At 38.9% G+C, this 24,820-nt stretch overlaps 1 protein-coding gene across 9 annotated transcripts in view; it reads left to right on the top strand.

Moving 5' to 3' along the window:
• Tet1 (tet methylcytosine dioxygenase 1) overlaps positions 1–24,820 on the top strand; it is a 130,272-nt gene that overhangs the window by 5,640 nt on the left and 99,812 nt on the right. For 7 of the 9 annotated variants that reach the window (XM_048809870.1, XM_015500563.2, XM_048809857.1 and 4 more), the window contains exon 2: positions 6,836–8,838. In XM_048809870.1, the coding sequence (XP_048665827.1) occupies positions 6,955–8,838 (1,884 nt within the window). In that variant the 5' untranslated portion in view covers positions 6,836–6,954. Of the gene's footprint in view, positions 1–4,807; positions 4,950–5,156; positions 5,225–6,835; positions 8,839–24,820 lie in introns of all 9 variants that reach the window. The other 2 variants (XM_048809843.1, XM_048809845.1) reach the window with 2 other exon arrangements.

Here is a 24,820-nt window from a genome sequence, read left to right as displayed (position 1 = left end):
CTTGGCTAATGGCTCCCAGCAATTCCCTTGCCTCAGCTTCTCTAGCTGCTGGGATTACAGGCCTGAGCCACCACACCTGGCAAGAATAGGTTTTTGTTTTGTTTTTTCCCTTCCAGGACAATAGGAACTCACAGAATGGTGTCTATTAATTGCATATAGTTCCCCACATTGGGTCCAGTATGTGCATTTAACAACAGGGTCACCAGTCATATTTTCTGCTCAGGTTATATTTTCATGAAGCTATCCCCATAGCACTGAGACTCTTGAAAATCTTCTAGGTTAGAATAAAACTGCTTTTGAGAAATACTGAAACACCAGTTTTCATTAGAAATTAAAAAATGAAGCCAGGAGTGGTGGTGCACGCCCTGAATCCCAGTGGCTCAGGAGGCTGAGGCAGAATGAAAGTTCAAAGCCAGCCTCAGCAAAAGCAAGGCACTAAGCAACTCAATGAGACCCTATCTCTAAATAAAACACAAAACAGGGCTGGGGATGTGACTCTGTGGGCAAGTGCCCCTGACTTTAATCCCTGATACCAAACAACTGATAGGGTTTAGGAAGTCAGTCTTAAATAAGTAAAAAATGAAAGTGGAGTTATGAAAGAGTAGAGAAAAAATGATATGACTATTAGAAATAGTCATTAGCTTGGGAGTGTAGTTCAGGGTGATCTGGGGTTGTGGCTCAGTGGTACAGCATTTGCCTAGCATGTGTAAGGCATGGATTCGATTCTCAGCACCACATAAAAATAAATAAAGAGATGTTTTAGTTCATCAGGGTGGTGGGGTCTGGAAATACACTTGTATTTTTACTTTTGTGTGTGTGTGTGTTGGGTATTTAACGCAGGGCCTTCAGCATGCTAGGCAAGTGCTCAACCATTGAGCTACACTCCCGAGCTAATTTACCTGTTTGTATGGGTTAAACACTATATAATAAATAAATCACTAAAAGTGATACATTTAATAATGTTTGTAAATTAAAAGTGAAATTTAACTTCGGGGACTCTGTGGGGATAATTCCATATTTAATTATGAACGTATTTTATAGAATGGAGAACATTGTCTTTTTTTTTCCCCTCTGAAAATTTCAAGGAAGGTTTGCTGTCCTACCCTAAAGAGTTCAGCCCCTCAGACAACTTAGTTTATCACAAAAGAATGTTGCATTTCATAGTGGTGCTAAAATTAAGGAACCCTCATTTTAAAGAGTCCACATCTTCCAATCCATGTTGCTCTTACCTTTTCTATTTCCTTGGCAGACTTTTTTTTTTTAAGAGGTAAGGTTTGATTAGTAAACATTCTCTTAATTATAAGTCTGAATTTCTAAGACTCTTGAATAGAAGATAGAGGAGACAGATAAACAGCTTATAAACTGCTTTCACAAACAGATCCCAGGACACCAGATTACATACATAAATTTGAATTTTCATGGCTGAATACAATACCTAGATTATATGCTTATAATAATTTTTTAGTATTGCAATTAAAAAAATTTTATTTTACTTGTAGATGAACACAATACCTTTCTTCCTTTCTTTCTCTCTTCCTCTCTTTCTGGGGATCCAACCCAGTGCCTCATGCATGCTAGGCAACCGCTCTCCCACTGAACCACAAGCCCAGCCCAGCATTGCAATCTTAATACAGGAGATGAAGCATATTTCCAGTGATATAAGTTTCTAAAAATTGTCCAGGCATGGTGGCACACTGTAATCCTAGCAGTTTGGGAGGCTGAGGCAGGAGGATTGCAAGTTTAAAATCAGCCTCAGCAACTTAGTGAGGACATCAGCAATTGAGCGAAACCCTGTCTCAAAATAAAGTATAAAAAGGGCTAAGGATGTGGCTCCATTGTTATGTGCTCTTGGGTTCAGTATCTGGCACTACCCCTCAGAAACAAATAGTTTCTAGAGATTGGAATGGATTGTTTTTCATAATAAGAAAGCATTCTTAGAAAGGTATTGTTGACTTTCTGGAAAATGAAATTGGAATGCCTTTGGATCTTTAGTTTTCTTTTTGGTACTGGGGATTGAACCCAGGAAAGCTTTACCACTGACCTACATCCTCATCTCTTTTTATTCTTTATTTTTAGACAACATCTTGCTAAATCACCTCTAATTTGTGACTCTCCTGCCTGGATTATAGGCATGTGGAATTTCTCACATTGTGGCCAATCAATTGGGAAAGATTTGAGAAATCAGAGGCATCAGGGAATTGATTCAATTATGACACAGAGATACTTCTTCTGGTCTTTAAAGTACTTGGTCTTTACTTTATAATCCTTCACCTTTTTCCTTTCCTGGGGATTGAACCTAGGGCCGCACACCTGCTAGGCAAGCTTTAAGCCACATCTCCAGCCCCTAGTAATTTTCTGAACTGAAAACAGCCCAGGAGGTGTGTCTACTTCCGAAGTTCATTTTCCTAACCTACCTCCCACCTTCCCCATCTCTCAACCTCTGATAGCACAAGTGGGTTTTCCCCTGTAGGAGCCCACTGAGACCTCACAACAACCTAATTTCAGATGAAGAAATATGGACTTAATTAAGGGGTCTGCTGAAAGGCACATAGCCAGTGACAGCAGATTCAAGTGTAAAGTTTTTTTTTTTTTTTTTTTGCTATATGGAATTAAACCCAGAGGTGATTAACTAGTGAGCCACATCTCCAGCCCTTTCTTAAAATTTTTATTTTATTTATTTTATTGGGTACTAGGGATTGAACTCAGGGACACTCAACCACTGAGCCACATCCTCAGCCCAATTTTTTTTTTTTTTTAAAGAGTGAGAGAGGAGAGAGAGAGAGAATTTTAATATTTATTTTTTAGTTATCGGCGGATACAACATCTTTGTTTTGTTATGTGGTGCTGAGGATCTTTGTTTGTGTGTGGTGCTTAGGATCAAACCCGGGCCGCACGCATGCCAGGCGAGAGCGCTACCACTTGAGCCACATCCCCAACCCTCAGCCCAATTTTTGTATTTTATTGGAGACAGGGTCTCACTGAGTGGCTTAGCACCTCAGTGAGGCTGGCTTTGAACTTTTTTTTTTTTTTTTAATATTTTTTAGTTTTCTGTGGACACAATATTTTCATTCCATTTCTATGTGGTGTTGAGGATTGAACCCAGCGCCCCGCGCATGCCAGGCAAGCGCTACCGCTTGAGCCACATCCCCAGCCTTTGTTTTGTTTTGTTTAGTTGTAGTTGGACACAATACTTTGATTGTTTGATTGATTCATTGATTGTGCTGAGGATTGAACCCCGCACCTCGCACATGCTAGGAAAGCGCTCTGCCGCCCAGCCACAATCCCAGCCCGGCTTTGAACTCTTCATCTTCCTGCCTCAGCCTCCAGAGTTGCTGGGATTACAGGCATGTGTCACCACACCCAGCACATATAAAGCTTTCTGGAACTATCTGCAGTCACTAAATCAACCAGTGGGTCTTAGGATTTCCTGGGTCAGATATATGAACCCAAAAATAAAACAAAATTTGAGGATGATAAAGGACTATCCACTTTTTCCTTTATTCCTTGTAATAATATTTAAAAATAAACCTACTCCTACTGTTTTGGTTTGTTGGTTGTTTGCTGTGCTGTGAGTTAACCCCATTCTGCAAGCCTTGCCTGCTTGGCATGTGCTCTACCACTGAGCTACATTCCCAGTCCCTTTTATTTATTATTTATTTTACTTTTTGGTACTGGAGAGGAAACCCAGGGACACTTTACCACAAAGCCACTTCCTAGACCTTTGTATTGTTACCTTGAAATAGAATATCACTAAGTAGTTTAGGGTCTTGCTAAATTCCTGCGGCTGCCCTTGAATTTGCCATCCCACCGCCTCAGCCTCTTGAGTTGCTGGGATTACAGGTGTGAACTATGGCGCCTGACCCCATTTTGTATTTTTATTTAGAAACATGGTCTCACTGAGTTGCTTAGTGCCCCAACTCTTGCTGAAGTTGGCTTTGAATTCACGATCCTCCTGTCTTAGTCTTCCGAGGCTCTCGCACCCCACTTATTTATTTACATGTGGTGCTGAGAACCGAACCCAGTGCCAGACCAGTCTCTACTATAACCCCAGCCCCTGTTGTCATGCTTTTGATTCTGTGATCTTTAGAAACACTGTGGATATATTAGTATGATGAACTTCCTCTTTGGCCATAGGTCTTTTTTTGGCACTGGAGATTGAACCCAGGGGCACTTTACCACTGGGTTACATTACTGAGGCTGGCTTCAAATGTTCAGTTGTTCAATCCTCCTGCTTTAGCCTCCTGATTCATTAGGATTACAGGTACACAAAATTTCATGCCCTTCCGTGTTTTGGTTTAGGTTTTGTTGTGACATGGTCTCACCTTTGTTTCCCAGGCTGGTCTCCAACTCCTAAGGCTCATGGGATCCTTCCACTTAAGCCTCCAGAGTAACTTGGAACCTTGGGTGCTTGCTTCAGTTCTCAGCTTAATTGCTTGGTCTTATTATTTATTTATTTATTTATTTATTTATTTATTTATTTATTGAGAGAGGGAATTTTAATATTTATTGTTCAGTTTTTTTTCCAGCAGACACAACATCTTTGTTTGTATGTGGTGCTGAGGGTCGAACCCGGGCCGCATGCATGCCAGGCGAGCGTGCTACTGCTTGAGCCACATCCCCAGCCCCGCTTGGTCTTATTTTGAATCAGGGCAAACAATCTGAGATACAAAGAAAATTGATGATGGCTCTTGATTAACCCTTTTCCCTTTCTCCTCTTTACTTGCTTACTTTCAAATAATATTTGCTTGCTTTGTATGTTTCATTGTTCTAATCTCATTTTCTTCTTATTTTCAATTTCCTTGCACAGGCATTCATCATGAGACTTTTGGTACCCTTGGAGGAGGGGATTTTAGAACCAGCATTCTTTGGATTAAGTTGGGTGAAAGAGAAAAGAGGGACATCATTTCTGAGTGGGGACAGGGCCCACCACAATCCCTTCTTTACACATAGTAGGTACTCAATAGATCTTTGTTGGACCTGTGAGTCTTATTTGTATCCTGATTTGCTAATACTAACTCTTTGAGATTTTGTGCTATTTGTTTGCATGTGAATAGCTCAAAACTTGTGGGTTGTAATTAGAACATAGTGTTAATAGTGAATCTCCAATGAGTCTGTTTCTTAGTTTATGTTAGTCTCTTTTCCTCTCTCTTTACCAGATTTGCTTTCGAACATGTGCACATGATACCTCTGCCTGCGTTGGGATGTGCTCAGGAAAGAGTAAGAGGTGTGTGTGTGTGTGTGTGAGAGTGTGTGTGAAAGAGAATGAGAGAAGTAGAGAGGGAGAATGTGGTGTCTGGCATCTAACCCAGGGCTTCACTTATGCTATCAAAGTACTACATTTATAGCCTCCAAGCTATATTTACCCTGTCTGAGAGACAATTTTATTTTTCACAGTACTGGGTATTGAACCAGGAGTGTTCTACCACTGAGCTACGTCCCTAGCCTTTTTTATTTAATAAAAAAAATTTATTTGTTCTTTTTAGTTTTATATAACAGGAGAATATATTTTGACATATCATACAAACATGGAGTATAACTTCCTATTCTTGTGGTTGTACATGATGTGGAATTACACTGGTTGTATATTCATATGTGAACATAGGAAAATTATGTCTGATTCATTCTACTGTCTTTCCCATTCCCATCCCCACTCCCTTCTTCCCATTCCCCAATGTCCAACCTTCATTCCCCCGAACCCCTCATTGTGAGTCAGCATCCTCATATCAGAGAGAACATTTGGCTTTGATTTTGGGTAAATCTGTTTATTTCACTTAGGATGGTAGTCTCAAGTTCTATCCATTTACCCGCAAGTGCCATAATTTCATGCTTCTTTATAGTTGAGTAATATTCCATTGTGTATATGTTTCACAAACTTTTTATTTTGAGACAGGGTCTTGGTAAGTTGCCGAGGCTGGCCTTGAACCTGTAATTTTTATGCCTCAGCCTCATTGGGATTACAGGTGTGCACTACTATACCCAGCCTAAGAGGTTTGTTTTTTTTTTTTTTGGGTGGGGAATACCAGGGAATGAACTCAGGGGCACTTGACTACTGAGCCACATCTCTAGCCCTATTTTATATTTTATTGAGAGACAGGGTCTCATTGAGTTCCTTAGTGCCTCATCATTGCTGAGGCTGGCTTTGAACTCGGCGATCCTCCTGCTTCAGCCTCCTGAGAAGCTGGCAAGAGGTTTTTGGTTTATTTTTTGGTACCAGGGATTGAACCCAAGGGCAATTCCTCCTTGCTAAATTGCTGAGCTAGCTTTGAATTTGCAATCCTCCTGCCTCAGCTTCCCAAACCAATGGGATTGTTAAGTGCCCAGTTTAGGGATAAATTTTAAAGTATCCAAATGGGATTTAAAGGTATAAATGACATGTAACTACTAGTGTGATTATCTTACTTAAAGAACTTCATCAACTTTTATCAGTTGTCATAGTAAATAAAGGAGCATTGTGTATTCAAGGTTTAAAGAAGCCCTTGACGGGCTGGGGATATAGCTCAGTTGGTAGAGTGCTTGTCTCACAAGCACAAGGCCCTGGGTTCAATCCCCAGCACACACACACACACACACACACACAAAAAAAAAAAAAGATTCCTTTGGCCTATAGTAGATTGCTTGACTAGCATGTGCAAAGCCCTGGGCTCCCTCCTCTGAGTTTGATGCCTAGTACCCACCACACAACCACACACACCAAAGAATTCCTTAGTATAAATTTTTGTGTATGTCTATTATACTTCTCTTTGGAAGTAAACATTTACTCAGTTTCAAATAATAGTAAATATTCTATTTCAAATGAGAACGACTTACAATATTTTTGTTATTGTTATTATTTCAGACCAAAACCTGGTGCAACTGAACTTGACAATACATCCAGATTCTCTGCAGAAGTGAGACTTTCCAAAGGACCAATGACTCTGTTTCCTGTGTCCTTTCATTTTTTCCTACTCCATAACTATGTCTCGATCCCGCCATGCAAAACCTTCCAAATTGGTCAGAAAGGAAGATTTAACCAAAAAGAAAAACATCCAGCTGAAGAAGACATCCAAGCCAGCCAACAAAGATGTGACATCTGTCAAGACTGTGAGCCTTGGAAAAGTAAAGCAATTCCTTCAAGAAGGAGATGTTAAGAAAAAAACAGATCCTAAACCACCTACGCCAGTCAGAAGCCTTCTGACAAGAGCTGGAGCAGCCCGAATGAATTTGGACAGGACAGAGGTTCTTTTTCAGAACCCGGAGTCCTTAACTTGCAATGGCTTTACAATGGCTCTCCGAAGCACCTCTCTTAGCAGGCGGCTTTCTCAACCCCCAGTGGTTACATCTAAACCCAAGAAAGTTCCACCTTCCAAGAGTTTAGAAAAGCAACATGAGTCTGACTATAAGGTAGTCAATGATACGGGAGGAAAGTGCTCAGAAAATGATTCGGTCCCCATCCAAGATCAAGATCCCCTCATCCTCCCTGATATAGAGAATCTAATCAGTGTACAACATACATCTTTAATTGAAGGTGAGAGTCAAGAGACAACTCAGTCTTGGTCTCAAGGGATAGAGGATACCAAATTCCATGTACCCGCTCATAGTAGCCCTGCAGCAGGGATCCTTTCTGGGCCATTGGAAGGGACACATTGTGGTGAAGGACTATTCTCTGAACAGATATCAAATGGTATCAGTGATTCTCCTGGAATGTTTGCTCAGGACACTGTAGGTGCTCCTTTAATCCAAAGATCAGCCCCCGAAGTTACCTCTGAAAGTACCATTCAGTTAGAAGATTTGGGTTCCCAAGTACAATCTCTGAAGCTAACTGATTCTTATCTGGAACCCATGAAGAGTGAACCTACTTGTTTCCCATCTCCCAGTTTTAATAAGATTATACCTGAATTAGATGTTAGAAATTGCTTGTCTCTTGGTGGGTCTGTATATCCCAACACTCTAATAAAACTCCTCTTGGCAGGCTCAGAACCAGAAACCCTTGGTGCTAAACCAGATCATCCAGGGGCCTTCAAATCTACCCTAGATCAAGAGGAAGTTCCTGATACCACCTCTGCCCTAAGACAGGCCTTCAGTGCTATCCCTCATCAATGGGAATTTCCTGGTGCTAACCCAGTTCATGGTGAGGCTCTCCGTGAGACCCCAGACCCACCAGAGATTCCTGGTGCTATTTCGGTCCAAGGAGAAGTCTTTGGTACTATCCCAAACCAACAAGGAATGCATGGTGTGGTTGGGGATGCTGCCCCAGACCTGCCTACTTTTCTTCCTATTCTTCCAACTGCTACTTGTAATGCTCCCCTCAACCTCAAATGGCCTGAGCCCCAGAGCGCTGTCCCATATGGGCTTGAGGTCCAGAGTGCTATGCCAGTTTTGCCTCTGGGCTCAGGACACACTCCTCAATTATCATCAAACTCCGAGTTAGGTTCCATACCTCCATGGACAACTGCAAGCAATGTAGAAAATGAGAAGCACGTTCCAAGAAGCCTTCTGCCAGCTCACACTCAGGGGTTCACTTCCACCCCTGTTTCACTGGGTGTGACCCCAGTCTCCCAAGCCAATCCCAGCATATCAGAAGGAGGAAATTCCCAGGTTAGCATGACCAGCTTGGCTGATGTTAACACCACAGGGACATCTGTGCCAGTGTCAGTTGCCAATACCACCTCTTCTCCCTCTACCACCTTGCTACCAACTTTGGAAAGAAAGAAACGAAAGCGATGTGGGGTCTGTGAGCCCTGCCAGCAGAAGGACAACTGTGGCGAATGTACTTACTGCAAGAATAGAAAGAATAGCCATCAGATCTGCAAGAAGAGGAAATGTGAGGAGCTGAAAAAGAAGCCATCTGTGGCTTTGGAGGTAAGCAAAGGGTCAAAGGCCTGGGAGACAACTGCAATGTGGGTATAATGATCTGTGCAGAGATGATTTGCTTCAGTCCTATATCATCGTACTTTGGTGAAATGTTGGCTTTATCTGTAAGAATTTGTGGGTCTACTTGAAGATTGTCTTGTGCTCTGATGCCTTTGCCTGCCTTTTTTTTTTTTTTAAACTGTTATTTTTTGGTACTGGGGATTGAACCCAGAGGCACTTTACCACTGAGCCACATCTCCAGCCCTCTGTGTTATTTATTTATTTATTTTTTGGTACTGGGGATTGAACTTGGGGTGTACTCACCCACTGAGCCACATCCCCAGCCCTATTTTATATTTTATTTAGAGACAGGGTCTCACTGAGTTGCTTAGCGTCAATGCTTTGCTGTTGCTGAGGCTGGCTTTGAACTCTACATCCTCCTGCCTCAGCCTCCCAAGCCACTGGGATTAGAGGTGTGCACCATCATGCCTAGCTGTATTTTTAATTTTGAGATAGGGGTCTCACTTTATTGCTTAGGGCCTTGATTAGTTGCTGAGACTGGCCTTGAATTTGGAAACCTCCTGCCTCTGGAGCCACTGGAATTATAGGTGTGTGCCACTGCACCTGGCCTTAGGTCGCTTTTAGAAGTTGTCCCAGAAAACTAGAACATAGAGTTTTCCATTATAGGATTTGATAGAGACATAGGGAAATTGCATGAAGTTTGGATTGGCTAAAATTTCTACTCTGCCTCATTTTGGCTAATGGACGTCTTTTTTTTGAAGTTACAGGACTAAAATATATGAGTGGAACAAATTCATTAACTCCCTAACTCCCTCGAAGCCCAGAAAAATCCAAGAAATTAAAAAAAAATTAAATATATTTTTTTAGTTTAGATGAACACAATACCCAGCCCCAAATACCTTTCTTTTATTTTTTATTTTATTTTATTTTATTTTTTTAAGAGAGAGAGAGAATTTCAATATTTATTTTTCAGTTTTTGGCGGACACAACATCTTTGTATGTGGTGCTGAGGATCGAACCCAGGCCGCACGCATGCCAGGCAAGTGAGCTACAGCTTGAGCCAAATCCCCAGCCCCTACCTTTCTTTTATTAATTTTTTTTTTTTTTTAATGTGGTGCCGGGGATCGAACCCAGTGCCTCATGACAACCCTGCCCAAATAAGTTAAATTTTTTGCTTTTGAAAGAGTTAAAACTGGGGCTGGGGCTGGGGCTCAGAGGTAGAGAGCTTACCTAGCAAATGTGAGGTGCTGGGTTCAATCCTCAGCACCACATAAAATTAATAAGTAAATAAAATAAAGGTATTTTTGTCCAACTATAACTAAAAAAATGTTAAAAAAGAAAGAAAGAAAGAAAGGAAGAGTTAATACTTTTGCATACTTATGCTACAAACTTTGCCTTGGAGGCGTTCCAATAAAACAGCTTTCATCTCAATCTTTAGGGGGTGACTTCTACATGTTCTGCTTATTTCAAGGGGGTTTTAGTGATTAAGTGAAAATAGTTTGTAAACTTCAGTATGACACAAACATTAAGTCTTAGTACGAAAGTTTATGAACCTATAATAGTAAAAGTATCATTTAATTTAGAATTTACTTAAAAGATTTTTATACAGCTTGGCTAAAACTCAAAACTACTGCTTATCACATTTTTGGAGGCAATTGAACTGAGGGGTGCTTTTATTGTTTTTTACTTTGAGAGAAGGGTCTCCTTAAGTTTACTGAGGCTGATGTCCAATTTGCCATTCTCCTGCTTCAGTGGGATTACAGGCATGCACTTCTATGCCTGTCTTGCCTCTCACATTTTTTTTGTTTGGCGGGGGCACCAGGGATTCAACCCAGGGACTCTCCAACTACTGAGCCACATCCCCAACGCTTTTTATTTTTTAAAACACACCTGTGGCAGGGGCAAGGTTGTGGCTCAGTGGTATGGCACTTGCCTCAAATGTGTGAGGTACTGGATTTGATCCTGAGCACCACATAAAAATAAATAAAGAAAATAGAGGTATTGTGTTTGTCTACAACTAAAAAAAACCAAACACAAAACACACCTTTTAGGCTGGGATTGTGGCTCAGTGGTAGAGTGCTTGCTTAGCATACATGAGACATGGGTTCTATTCTCAGCACCACATATAAATAATTGAATAAAATAAAGGTTCATCAACAACTAAAAAAAAATTATATACTGTGCATGGTGGCACATGCACCTGTAATCGCAGTGGCTTTGGAGGCTGAGATGGGAGGATTGTGAGTTCAAAGCCAGCCTCAGTGGGCCGGGGTTGTGGCCCAGTGATAGAGTCCTCACCTAGAATGCTTGAGGCACTGAGTTTGATCCTCAGCACCACATAAATGTAAAATAGATAATTGTGCCCACTTAAAAAACTAAAATAAGTAAATAAATAAATATTTGGGGGAAAAAAAGAAAAGAAAAGCCAGCCTCAGTAAAGTCAAGGCACTAAGCAACTCAGTGAGACCCTGTCTCTAAATCAAAATAGAAAATAGGGCTGGAATGTGGCTCAGTGGTGGAGTGCCCCCGAAAATCTACATACTTTTTATATAATATATACATTTTATATATAAAAATTTTAAAAATAAATTAAAAGACAGCTGCAAGTGACTAAAGAGGCTGGTGCAGGAGGATCACAAGATTGAGGTCAACCTCAGCAGCTTACCAAGACCCTGTCACCAAAAAAAAAAAAAAGAAAAAAAGTAAAGAAAAATAAAGAAAAGAAAGATCTGCCATCATATATAACAAATCAGAATAAATATAATAATTTAGTAAAAAACAAGAAAGAGATGAGGTTGTAGCTCTCATGGTAAAATGGCTCTTCGTTCAAAAGATAAAATAAAATAAAACAATTGTGAAGTATGGGACTTTATGATTTATTTATTTTTTGGGGGGGACATGCTGAGTGAGCTACATCCTTGAGTCCTTTTAATTTTTTATTTTGAGACAGGGTCTCGCTAAATTGTTCAGGGCCTTGCTTAATTGATGAGACTGGCCTCAATTTGTGATCCTTCTATTTCAGTCTCCCTAATCACTTGGATTATTGGTGTTAGCACCACCCAGTGGGCTTTATGATTTTTAAATCACATGAGGTTATGTTCATTTTGTCTACTATAAATGCAGGTATTATAGGGGGAGTTGATTTAAAAGCATTTTTGAACTTTAATTCAATCATTTTTCTATTTCTTGATTTGACCTTTTTTTTTTTTTTTTTGGTATTGGGGACTGAACCCAGAGGCACTCAACCACTGAGCCATATCCCCAGCCGGATTTTTTATTTTATTTAGAGACAGGGTCTCACTGAGTTGCTTAGCATCTTTCTGTTGCTGAGGCTGGCTTTAATCCTTTTGTTTCAGCCTCCTGAGCTGCTGGGATTACAGGCGTTTGCCACCATGCCTGGCTATTGACTTAAAATTCTATTTACTTGTTTGTTTATTGAGTTGTTGGTACTAGAGATTGAACCAGGAGCAATTTAACATACAGCTATATCCTCCTCATCCCTTTTTATTTTTTATTTTAAGATAGGGTCCCACTAAATTACTGAGACTGGCCTCAAATTTGCAATCCTCCTTCTCCAGAATAGCTGAGATTACAGGTGTGCACCACTGTGTTGGCTTGATTTAAAATTTTAGTCCAAAATGCTGATTTCTTATTTTACTAAGCCTTTGCAAACAAGAGCCCAGATGTTTAACTAATCCTAGATCAATGAGCATTTAAAGTGTTTCTAAAATATTTTGTTATTACAAACCTTATTGTAATGAGTAATCTTTCTTTATACAAGTCATTTCACACATGTGGGAATAGAACAAATATGACTGGTTACCAAATGGTTTACAAACATCTAAGACACTCAGTAGCAATATTAATATCTCTTCTCGAGAGACCTCCCTTGTAAACTACTGATGAGCAGCATTGCTAATTGACACAGTACAGTACCAAAAACAACATCTCTAATACATATAAGCACTTTAGTTCTCTTCTTTCCCAAACCTGCTTCTCCTCTTATGTTGGCTTCAATGGCTTACCATAAACATGGTCACCCAGAATAGAAAAGTCAGTGAGCTCTGATGCCTTCCTCTCTCACCCTTCTACATTCTCTAATTTTATAAGATGTGAGCCCACCATCCTTTGTATTTTCTTGGCCACTAGTTGAGTTTTTTTGTTTTGTTTTTAATCTGTTGTTAATACAATTACAGAATTCAGTTTATTGTCAACAGTGCTTATTGCCTTCTGGGCTATGCACGGAAGATAGTCAGGAGTGTACCAGCTAGCAGGGAAGTTAAGAAATCAAGCAAGGCTGTCTTACTATCTCCATCCTAAATACATTTAGTGTTCTGCATATGGGATGTATTTCTGTCAAAATAAAACAAAGGGCTGGGGTTATGGCTCAGTGGTAGAGCGCTCTATTGGTATGCATGAGGCACTTGGTTGGATCCTCTGCACCACATATAAATAAAAAATAAAGACACTGTGTTTACCAAAAACTAATAAATAAATAAATAAATAAATCAAACAAAAGAAAATAGAGACAAAGTTTCAAAGCATTCAAATTATACATAAAGTCTCAATATATTAGCATGGAATATTACAGGTGTGGGGGATTACACACCTGTAATCCCATCTACTTCGGAAACTGAGGCAAGAGGATCCAAAGTTTGAGGCCAGCCACCGCAACTTAGTAAGAGGCTGTCTAAGAATAAAATTTAAAAAGGACTATGGTTGTGGCTCATTGGTAAAGTACACCTGAGTTCCATCCTCAGTACGAACACAAAAAATGAAACAAAACCAGGCTCTATTCCCATGTCATAGTCATCTTGCTTTTTCTATCTGACAACCCCACTCTCCCCAGTCACTCTCACCCCTTACTCTGTCAAAACTGTATGTGTGTACCAGCTGACTTTTTTTCTCCTAAGTGCCTGTCTCCTGTAGCACAGTAAAAAAGGCTCAATAAATACTTGTTGGGAATATGAAAAGAGAATATATTTGTAACTCAATCAGTTTTATAAATTTATATCTTGAGTGGTTTGTTGTTGTGCTGGCGGTTCTGGTGATTGCAGCCAGAGGTGCTTTACCCCTGAGCTAATCCTTTTTATTAGTTTTCAGTGGACACAACATCTTTATTTTATTTTTATGTGGTGCTGAGGATCGAACCCAGCATCCCACGCATGCCAGGCGAGCTCCCTACCCCTTGAGCCACATCCCCAGCCCAACTTTTCTCTTTTTGAGACATGGTAACTTATTACCCAGGCTGGCCTCAAACTATTGATCCTCTTGCCTTGTCTTCCAGATTGCTGGGATTTCGGATGTGCATCACTGTACCCAGATGGCTTTCAATTTTTTATTTTTGTGATGCTAGGGGTGGAATTCAAGGCCTCCTGTGTTAGAGGCAAGCACTCCACCATGAAGCTTTATCCCCAGCCCCTGGCATACTTTTTTGTTTTCTTTTTGGTACTAGGAATTGAATTCTAGGGGGATTTATCACTAAGGTACATTCCCAGTCCTCTTTTTGTTTGTTATATATATTTTATTTATTTTTTAAATTTATTTATTTTTTAAACTATGTTTTATTTATTTATTTTTTTATTTTTATTTTTTGACGGACACAACATCTTTGTTTGTATGTGGTGCTGAGGATTGAACCTGGGCCGCACGCATGCCAGGCGAGCTCGCTACCGCTTGAGCCACATCCCCAGTTCCGTATATATTTTAAATTTATTATTATTTTTTAAATTTGTTCAATACATAACAGTAGAATGCATTTTGACATATTGTACATAAATGAAGCACAACTTCTTCCTCTGGCTGTACATGGTGTAGAGTCACACTGGTAGTGTAATCATACATGTATATAGGGTAATAATGTCCATCTCATTTCCGCATACTTCCCACTCACACCCTCCCACCCCTTCCCTCCCCTCCCCTCACTCCCCCTGCACAATCCAAAGTTCCTTTATTCTTGCTTACCTCCTTCCTTTTTTCTTTATTTAGATTAATGAGATGGGGTCTTGCTAAGTTGCTTTGGGCCTCACTAAGTTTCTGAGGCTGGCCTTAGATTTGTAATCCTCCTGAGTCACTGGGATTACAGACATGTGCCACCACACCTGGCACTTTCCATATTTTTTATTGGTAAATTATAATTATACATAATGGTGGTATTTGTTACATATTTTACATGCACACGGTATAAAAATGTAATTTGGTCGATAACATTCTCCAATATTTCTCCTTTTCTTCTCCTATGGTCCTTCTCCCCCTCTGGTCCCTTTTCCTCTACTATACTGATCTCCCTTCAATTTTCATGAGATCTCTCTGACTTTTCCTTTTTCAGTTCCACATATGAGAAAAAAAAATACAGCCCTTCAGTTTGGCTTATTTCATTTAACATAATGGTCTCTGGTTTCATTTTTTTTTCTGCAAATGACATAATTTAATTTTTCTTTATGGCCGAATTAAACATTATGTATATATACCACATTTCTTTAATCCATTCATCCTATGACGGGCATCTTGGCTGATTACATAGTTTGGTATTGTGAATTGTGCTGCTGCTGTAAACATGGGTATGCGTGTATTTCTGTAGTATGCTGACATTAAATCTTTAGGACAAAAACTGAGGAGTGGTATAGCTGAATCTTGGTGGTTCTATTCCTTGTCTTTGGAGAATCCTCCATACTGATTTCCATAATAGTTGTACTAATTTAAAATCCTTCAACAGTGTAAAAGGATTCCTTTTTCTTTTTTTTTTTTTTTAAGAGAGAGAGAGAAAATTTTAATATTTTATTTTTAGTTATCAGCGGACACAACATCTTTGTCTTGTTTTGTTTGTATGTGGTGCTGAGGATCGAACCCGGGCCGCACGCATACCATGCGAGCGCGCTACCACTTGAGCAACATCCCCAGCCCCAAGGATTCCTTTTTCTCCACAACCTCTTCAAATCAATTATTTTTGTTCCTTAATTTGGGGACAAAATGTGAGTCATGAAGAGACACATGATATCAATTTATTCCTTTATTATTTAGGATCATCATTTTTTTTAAGTTGTTGATGGATATTTATTTATTTATTTACTTAAATGCAGTGCTGAGGATTGAACCCAGTGCCTCAGACATAGTAGACAAATGCTCTACCGCTGAGCCACAACCCCAGCCCCTTAGGATCATCATTTTGATTCCTTAGTTAAGGTAGTATCTTTTAGCTTTCAACATTGTAATTTACTTTTTGTACTTTGTAAATGTAATTTTTTAAAATTTCGTACTGGACATTGAACCCTAGAGCACTTTACCACTGAGCTACAACATTGTATTATTATTTAAATATTTTTCAGTTGTAGATGGATACAATATCTTTATTTATTTTGTGCTGAGGATCGAACCCAGTGCCTCACAGTGTAAGGCAAGCATTCTTCCACTGAGCTTCAGCCTCCAGCCCCTCTTTTATTTATTAATTTATCATTATTTATTTATTTATTTATTTATTTATTCATTCATTCATTTATAATTTTTTTAGTTGTAGCTGGACACAATACCATTTATTAATTTATTTATTTATAATTTTAATATTTATTTTTTAGTTTTCGGCGGACACAACATCTTTGTTTGTATTTGGTGCTGAGGATAGAACCCGGGCCGCAGGCATGCCAGGCAAGCGTGCTATCGCTTGAGCCACATCCCCAACCCCTATTTTATTTATTTTTATGTAGTGCTGAGGATAGAACCCAGCAGCTTGCTCGTGGCAGGTAAATGCTGTACTGCTGAGCCACAACCCAGCCCCACTTTTTTATTTTTTATTTTGAGACAGGGTCTTGCTAAGTTGCTGAGGCTGAAACTTGGAATTCTCCTATCTCAGCCTCCCAAGATGCTGAGATTACAGAGGTGTGTCACCACACTCAGGGTAAATGCCTCTTTATTTATTTATTTTTTAAACCCAGGGTCTGCAGCATTTTGAGTAAGTGCTTTACCAGTGGGCTATACCTCTATACTTTACTAATTTCCAAATTCCTTATGGGTGAGATAGAGACTTTGTAAATCTTTTTTTTTTTTTTTTTTTTGTATCAGGGATTAAACCTAAGGGAGTGTGACCACTGAGCTTCATTCATCCCCAGCCTTTTTTATATTTTATTTAGAGGAAAGGTCTCTGAGTTGCTGAGGCTGGCTGGCTTTGCACTTGAGATCCTCCTGCCTCAACCTCCCAAACCACTGGGATTACAGGTGTGTGCTACCCAGCCCGGCCTGCCTTTGGTTTTTTGGGATTGGCTTATTTCGCTTAGCATGGTATCCTCCAGCTCCATTCATTTACTAGCAAATGCCATAATTTCATTCTTTTTTAAGGCTGTGTAGAATTACATGAGAGAGAGAGAGAGAGAGAGAATACATACATATATCTCACATTTTCTTTATCCATTCAAGGACACCTAGGTTGGTTTCACAGTTTAGCTATTGTTAGTTAGTTGATCTGCTATAAAACACTGATGTGGCTGTGTCACTGTAGTATGCTGATTTTAAGTCATTTGAGTATAAACCAAGGAATGGAATAGCTGGGTCAAATGGTGATTCCATTCCAAGTTTTCTGAGGAATTTTCATACTGTTTCCATAATGGGAGAAATCTTTTCCCCCTCTCTAACATTCTCTACCCTATTTGATTTTTAATCCTTGATTCTTTATTTCCATCATTTCTTCCCACTCTAATAATTAGCTTATACCTCTAAGGGAGAGCTTTTCCATTTTATTTGCTTATTTATTTATCTTTCAGGATAAACTCATGGATTTTTATTATATTCAATGGATTATAATCCTTTATTAACTTTTGTTGTTGTTGTTCCTGGGAATTGAACCCAGGGCACTATACATTCCCAGACCTTTTTTTGAGACAAGGGCTCACTACTTTGCTTAGGGCCTGGCTAAATTGCTGAGGCTGGCCAGAATTTGGGCTCCTCCTGCCTTAGCCTTTCTTTCCGTTTGCTGGGATTATAGGTGTACACCACTGTGTTCTGCCTTAGAGATTAAATATAATAGAGTTGGAAGAAATGATGGAAATAATTATCAGATGAAAAATCAGTGGACAAAAATCATTAATGGTTGCTTAAACTAGGGAGTGGAAGTTTGTGGACTAACAATATATTTATGAAGTCTCAATAACACACGCCTCCAGCATCCTGATTATTTAATCTGATGCTCAGAAATTGCACATTTGACCAGAGAGCACCTTCAACATTCTTTGAGTAATTCTTTCCTTTCTCAGACAAGAGTTCTTTCTGTTGAATGTGTTTGTTTACTTTCTGTACTGTCCCAAACCTGGGAATTGAACCCAGGATTGAACCCAGGGCACTGTACTACTGAGCTGTATCTCCCGCCCTTTTTAAATTTATTTTGAGACAAGGTCTCACTAAATTTCTCAGATTGGCTTCGAATTTAGGGTTTTCTTGTCCAGTCTCCTAAATCACTGCTGAATTTACAGGCATGCATTATTACTACACCCATTTTTTTTTATGGTTTATTTTGCTTAGTGTTCTTTATAAGACTCATCAGTAATATTGCTTACACTTATTCTTTGTCATTGCAGTAGAGTGTGCCATCATATGTATCACAAATAATTTATGACTTCTGTTAATGAGCAGTAGTGCTTGTATGAACACTGTACATGTCCTTTGGTGAATATATGTATATATTGAGTTTAATTCTGAGAATGGCATTGGTGGATCATAAAATATGCATATATTTAGTTTTCCTAAATTTTACCAAGTAAGTGAAGTCAGGTGTGTGGCCCACACCTGTAATCCCAGTGACTGTGGATGTAGAGATAAGCGATTCATAAATTCAAGGCCATCTAGACAATTTAGCAAGACCCTGTACCAAAGAATAAAAAGGGCTGGGTGTGTCACTCAGTGGTATAGTTCCCCAGGTTGAATTCACAAAAATTAAAATTTAAAAAATGAAAACATCAAGTAACTATGATTTTTCCAATTAGAACTTCCTTTAGGGGCTGGAAATATGGAGCAGTGGTAGAATATGTGCTTAGCATATGTAAGGACCTGGGTTCAATCCCTACAAACAATAAAAAACAAAAGCTGAGCACAAAAATAATAAATAAACAAACAAAAACAAAAGTAAAAACCTGCTGGATTTTGTTTATGACATGTTCAATGTATGGATTTGCTTGGAGAGATCAGTTTTGTTTGGATACAAAGCTTCTAGTTCATGACCATTGTACCTCTTTATGTTACTTTCTTGTGTGTGTGTGTGTGTGTGGTGTTGGATATTAAAGGCAGGGCTTTGTGTATACTAGGCAAAGGATCTACCTCATATCTACACCCTTACTGTCCTTTTTATGTAAGGCTTATGGAATTCTTTTGGGGGGGAATGTTTTCAATTATATTTTGTAGTTTTCAATATATACTTTTTCATTATTCACTTCCACAATCCTCTTCCCCATGTTAGGAACAGAACTCAGGGCCTCACATGTGCCAAAGTGCTCTACCAGCAAGCCACATCCCAGCCCTTATTTAAACTTGTTTATTCCTGAGTATTTCATATTTTTTGGTGTTACTCATGGTTGAAGACCATTTAATTTGGTTCTTTGAAATATATATTTTTTGAATTTTTTTAGTTGTAGCTGGACACAATGCCCTTATTTTATTTATTGTTAAGTGGTGCTGAGGATCAAACCCAGCGCCTCGCACATGCTAGGCGAGCGTTCCACCTCTGAGCCACAACCCCAGCCCTGGTTTCTTGAAATATTGGCAAGCAAATATATTTGCTTGTTTCTTTTGTACTGAGGATGTAACCGATGTATATATTTACTACTAAGCATATCCCCAGCCCTATTTATTTATTTATTTATTTATTTATTTATTTATACGTTTATATTTATTTTGACAAAGTGTCTGGCTAAATTGCTGGGGGGGTCTCACTTAATTTTTGAGGCTGGCTTTGAACTTGGGATCCTCCTGCCTCAGCTTCCCCAGTTGCTAGGATTACAAGTCTGTACCAACACGCTTGGCTACAATTTCTTTTAATTGTACAATAAGGTTTCAGACTTTCCAGAGATACTTTTAGGTCAAGAAAAAAAATTATTCATTTTTTTTTTTTTGTCATGCTTAACTCAGCTTACCTTTCCCTTTGTATCTCAAAAATATAGGTAATTCAAATGAATACTTTCTCCCGGTAAAAAATCCTATAAGTCTATCTCCCCCTTGTTTTTCCCTTTTGGTGCTTAAGATTGAACCAAGGTGCTCTTTACCACTGAGCTACATCTCCAGCACTTTTTTTTTTTTTTTTTTTAATATTTTGAGACAGAAATCTCCCTACGTTGCTAGATATGGCCTTCAACTTGCAATCCTCCTGCTTCAGAGTCCTATTAAGATTACTGGCCAAAACCACTGAGCTCAGTTGACTTTTATCACTTCTTTATCTAGCAATTTGCTTTTGGCTAGGGCATCCCTCATGTATAGTTGTAACTTAACATTTTGAGACATGCAATACTGTAATTATTAAACAGCTATAGAAGTATTTTTAAAAGATAAGGATTTTATTTTTTCCCTATACTGGGGATTAAAGTTGGCTTCACACGCATGCTAGGCAAACACTCTACCTCTGGACTACATATGCAGCCTAGTACAGAATTTATGGACATAGAGCAGGGATTTTGGCTGACTACGTTTTTGCAAGTAATTTTTATTGTGTATAAAAGCTAACAAAACCAAAACGCATTGTTTGTACAGTGTGTTTCTACATAGGCTATAGAGGGTGTGGTCTTTAGTTATGTCTCTAGCTAGTTCATTTTGGTATGGTATCATGTATTTAATTAACATTAATTGAGTGACTAGACAGAGCAGATTGTGAATTGATCTAGCCAGAGTGTAATAATCTGTTACATTTATTTACTTTAGCTAGTGTGGGTTCGCTCTTCAAAATGTCAAGTCATATTATGTTTGGTTAGACTAAATAGGAGTATATTATATAACACTCTAAATTGTGCTGTGTTCAAAACCATGCTATCATTTTTTGTTTGTTTGTTTTAAGTATTGCGGATTAAAATTAGGGGCATGCTGGGCATGGCAGCATACACCTGCAATCCCAGTGATTTGGAAGGCTGAAACAAGGGGATTGCAAGTTCAAAGCCAGCCTCAGTGATTTTTAGCTAGGCCCTCAGCAATTTAGTGAGTCACTCTCTTAAAATAAAAGGGACTCGGAATGTGGCTCAGTGATTAAGCGTCCCTGGGTTCAATTCCCAGTACCAAAAAGAAAAATGAAAGAAATGAGGGGCATGCTACCACTGAGCTATCCCTTTTTATTTTTATTTTGACAGAGTCTAAGACCCTGGCCTTGAACTTGAGCCACTTCTGGGGGGGGGGGGCATGCTATCTTCTTAAGATAGGCAAATTCTACTGGAAAAAAGAGTGTTACCTACACAGATTGTATTTGAAAAGCTAATAATTAAGGAATGCTAAATGACACAAATTAATCCACTACCTGTATACTATTATAGGGGTCTTTCCAGGTGATAACAGTCTAGTTCCAGAGATGTCATTCAGAATTGCTTACCATTTCTGGTGGGAGTTTGAGCTGGGTCTAGTCTCACTTGGCCATTGGTTTTCTCAGTTTTAAAACAGCTGGATCTTATTTCGGGATGTGTTGCATATGGCATATGGAACAAATTTTTTGCTACCAACTCCTTCAATTGAGGGCAGATGTTATATGTCTTTAAATATGCCTTTAAGGAATCTCTTTGTATCACACTGAGACTTCAGTAGCATACTGCCTCCAAAGAAATAGATGGAAATAGAAGCAAAATCTTTGGTGTCTAGTGTACTTATGTTCATAAACCCTGAATACCTCAACAAAATTATTCTGATATTGATTGATTGTTATTTGTGGTTGTTAACTTCTGGAATTATGATTCCACTATGATTCAAGTCTTACCTTGCCATTTTGTTTTTATCATCTTATGTATAAGAAAACTGTGTGAAACTAGCAAACATTGTAATCTATCATCAATATCATCCACGCTAAGCTATTATATAATAGGAAGCACTAATAGGGTACACGTTTATTTTTCTACAGAAAACAACTCCCAATCTCTTTTACTGATCAACATCTTTGTTCTATTTCAGAATAGTTGTTGCAGAGTTGATGGTACCAGCCAGGTGTCATGCTGCCTGGCTATAATCTCAGGATCCCTGAGGCTACAGCAGGAGGAAGATTGTAAATTTTAAGTCCATCCTGAGCAACTTAATGAGACTTTCAGGAACTTTGTGGGACCCTGTCTCAAAAATTAAAAAAAGGACTGGGGATGTACCTCATTGGTAAAGTGGCCCTGGGTTCAGTCCTCAGTACCAAAAAAATAAAAATGTGGGGTTATCAGGTGGGCACCATGGCCCACACCTGTAATCCCAGTGGCTCCAGAGGCTGAAACAGGAGGATCTGGAGTTCAAAGCCAGCTTCAGCAAAAGCAAGGCCCTAAACAACTTAGGGAGAGCCTCAGGGAGACCCTGTCTCAAAATTAAAGTAAAAAGGGCCGGGGATGTACTTCAGTGATAAAGTACCTCTGGGTTCAATCCCCAGTACCAAAAAAAAAATCACACACACACACACACACACACACACACCCAAAAAAAAAAAAAAAAGAAAGAAAAAAAAGAAAAAGATAAGAAAGAAAGAAAAAGAGAGGATACCTGCCAAACTGTTAGAAGTATTTATTTCTGAGGACGAGCAGATTTTTTTGGGGGGAGGGGGCAGTAAGAAGGAGAGGTTTTTTCAGAAAATATGTAGATTTAAAGTTTTCTACAAAGTTTTTTACACAAGAAACTTGTGTTCCTTTAGGAAATGATATAATGATATAATGATACTAACTTAAATAATGTAATTGACATTGTAAAAAATTAGAAGTAGGGAAAAGGAGTAAAAGCAAATCATATCAAGTAACTGTTTTTATTACCAATATTAGTTCTGCATATAAAAAATGGCATAGTTCTCCAGGTGTGGGAACACACCTGTAATCCCAGGAGCTCACCTGTAATCCTAGCGGCTCTGGAGGCTGAGACAGGATGATGGCAAATTGAAAGCCAGCCTCAGTAAAAACAAGGTGCTAAGCAACTCAGTGAGACCCTATCTCTAAATAAAATACAAAATAGGGCTAGGGATGTGGCTTACTGGTCGAGTGTCCCTGAGTTCAATCCCTGGTACAAAAGAAAAAAAAAAAAAGTTTGTGCAAATGAAGTAGGAGTTTTCTTCTGTTTCCATCATTTAATGTATCATCATTATGTTGTCGAATAGTAAGAAATTTGTATTTTCTTTTATTTAAAGTAAGGGTATTGCTGCAATGTTCCATTGTTCAGATTTTCCTAAAAGTCTTGGACTCAAGCAACATAAAGGGTGTTTAAATGCCTGCAAAATATTTCTTTAAGTAAATGAACATCATTCTTTTTTGTGGCTGAATGATTTCTTTCAGTTTCTTACCATTTTCCAGTTTTCTATAGCATAGTGAACTTTTTTCCACATTGTTTGTTTTCTTGCAGTGCAATCAATGGGTTATTTCAAGGCCTAAATATTAACCACCAACATATTTAATATCTTGCTGATGACTTAATGGCTAATGATTTCTAATTCTTTACCACTTTTGGAAATGTGAAGTTTATTTATTTATTTATTTTTTTTTTAATATTTTTTTAGTTGCTGATAAACCTTTATTTTATTTATTTATATGTGGTGTTGAGACTTGAACCCAGTGCCTCACACATGCTAGGCAAGTGCGCTACCCCTGAGCCACAGCCCCAGTCCAAGGAAATGTGAAGTTTAACTAAAGGTATTCTTTGGATAGCCACGTCAATATCTTTCTTCCCAAATAAGAAACTGTAGTCTTAGCCTGAGGCACCTGTTTTTTACCTAGCAACTCAGGAGACTGAGGCAAGAAGACTGGAAGTTCAGGCAAGTCTTTGTAATTTACTGAGACACTCAGTAATTTAGGGAGACCATGTCTCAAAAACTAAAAAGGACTGGAGGTGTAGATCTTGGTAAGGAACTCTTGATTTCAATCCTCATTACTAAAAACAAACAACAACAACAAAAGGAAGGTAAAAGCAACTCTGTAGTCTTTGTTAGATTCTTTTTGTTAAACATCTTATGAAAGCCAGGTACCCGCCTGTAATCCCAGTGGCTTGGGAGGCTGAGGCAGAAGGATCACAAATTCAAAGCCAGCTTAAGCAACTTGGCTTAGTGGTAGAACATCCTTAAGTTCAATCCATGGTACCAAACAAACAAACACCCCACCACACACACATCTTACCAAAGCCCTTACAAAGGTGATTAAGCCAGCATTTCAGTAAATCTAAGTAATGACTGGATACTAGCCAGATCAGATTAGGTATTTGATATATTTTTAGCTACCATGGAAAATCAGAATTTGAAAATGACTAGTACTATATTAGTGCTTTAGTACTGCTAAACTTGCCACGTTTTTGTTCGGTGTACAAGAATTCCTAGGACTAACTTGATCCTAGTGTAAATGACACCAGCACCAGTCTTTCACACGGTGTTTTGGAAATGATAAAAACACGACTTCACAGAGCTCCAGCAGGGGCACATGCCTGTAGTCCCAACTACTTAGGAGGCTGACACAGGATCCAGATGATGAGGGCAGTGAAACTCCTGACTCTCCCATTCCCTCAACAAACAAAAAGAGGAACAAAAGCAACCACATTAAAGGTGCTGGATCTGGATGGACTTCAGTGTCCATACCACTGCCTCAGAACTATGAAAAGGGGCTGGGCTGTAGCTCAGTGGTAGAGCACTTGCCTATCACATGTGAGGCACTGGGTTCAATCCTCACCAACATATAAAAACAAAGGTATTAGGGGGAAAAAAAACTATGTGGAAAAAAATTCCTTTTTTGAACTGGGGATTGAACCCAGGAATGCTTTACTGCTGGGCCAAGTTCCCAAGCCCCCCTCCCTTTTTTTTTTTTTTTTTTTTTTT

The sequence above is a fragment of the Marmota marmota genome, unplaced genomic scaffold, assembly GCF_001458135.2.
Source record: "Marmota marmota marmota unplaced genomic scaffold, marMar, whole genome shotgun sequence".
Classification (NCBI taxonomy): Eukaryota; Metazoa; Chordata; class Mammalia; order Rodentia; family Sciuridae; genus Marmota; species Marmota marmota.
Note: the sequence above shows the minus strand (reverse complement) of the source record. Positions and strands in the feature narration are given on the sequence as shown.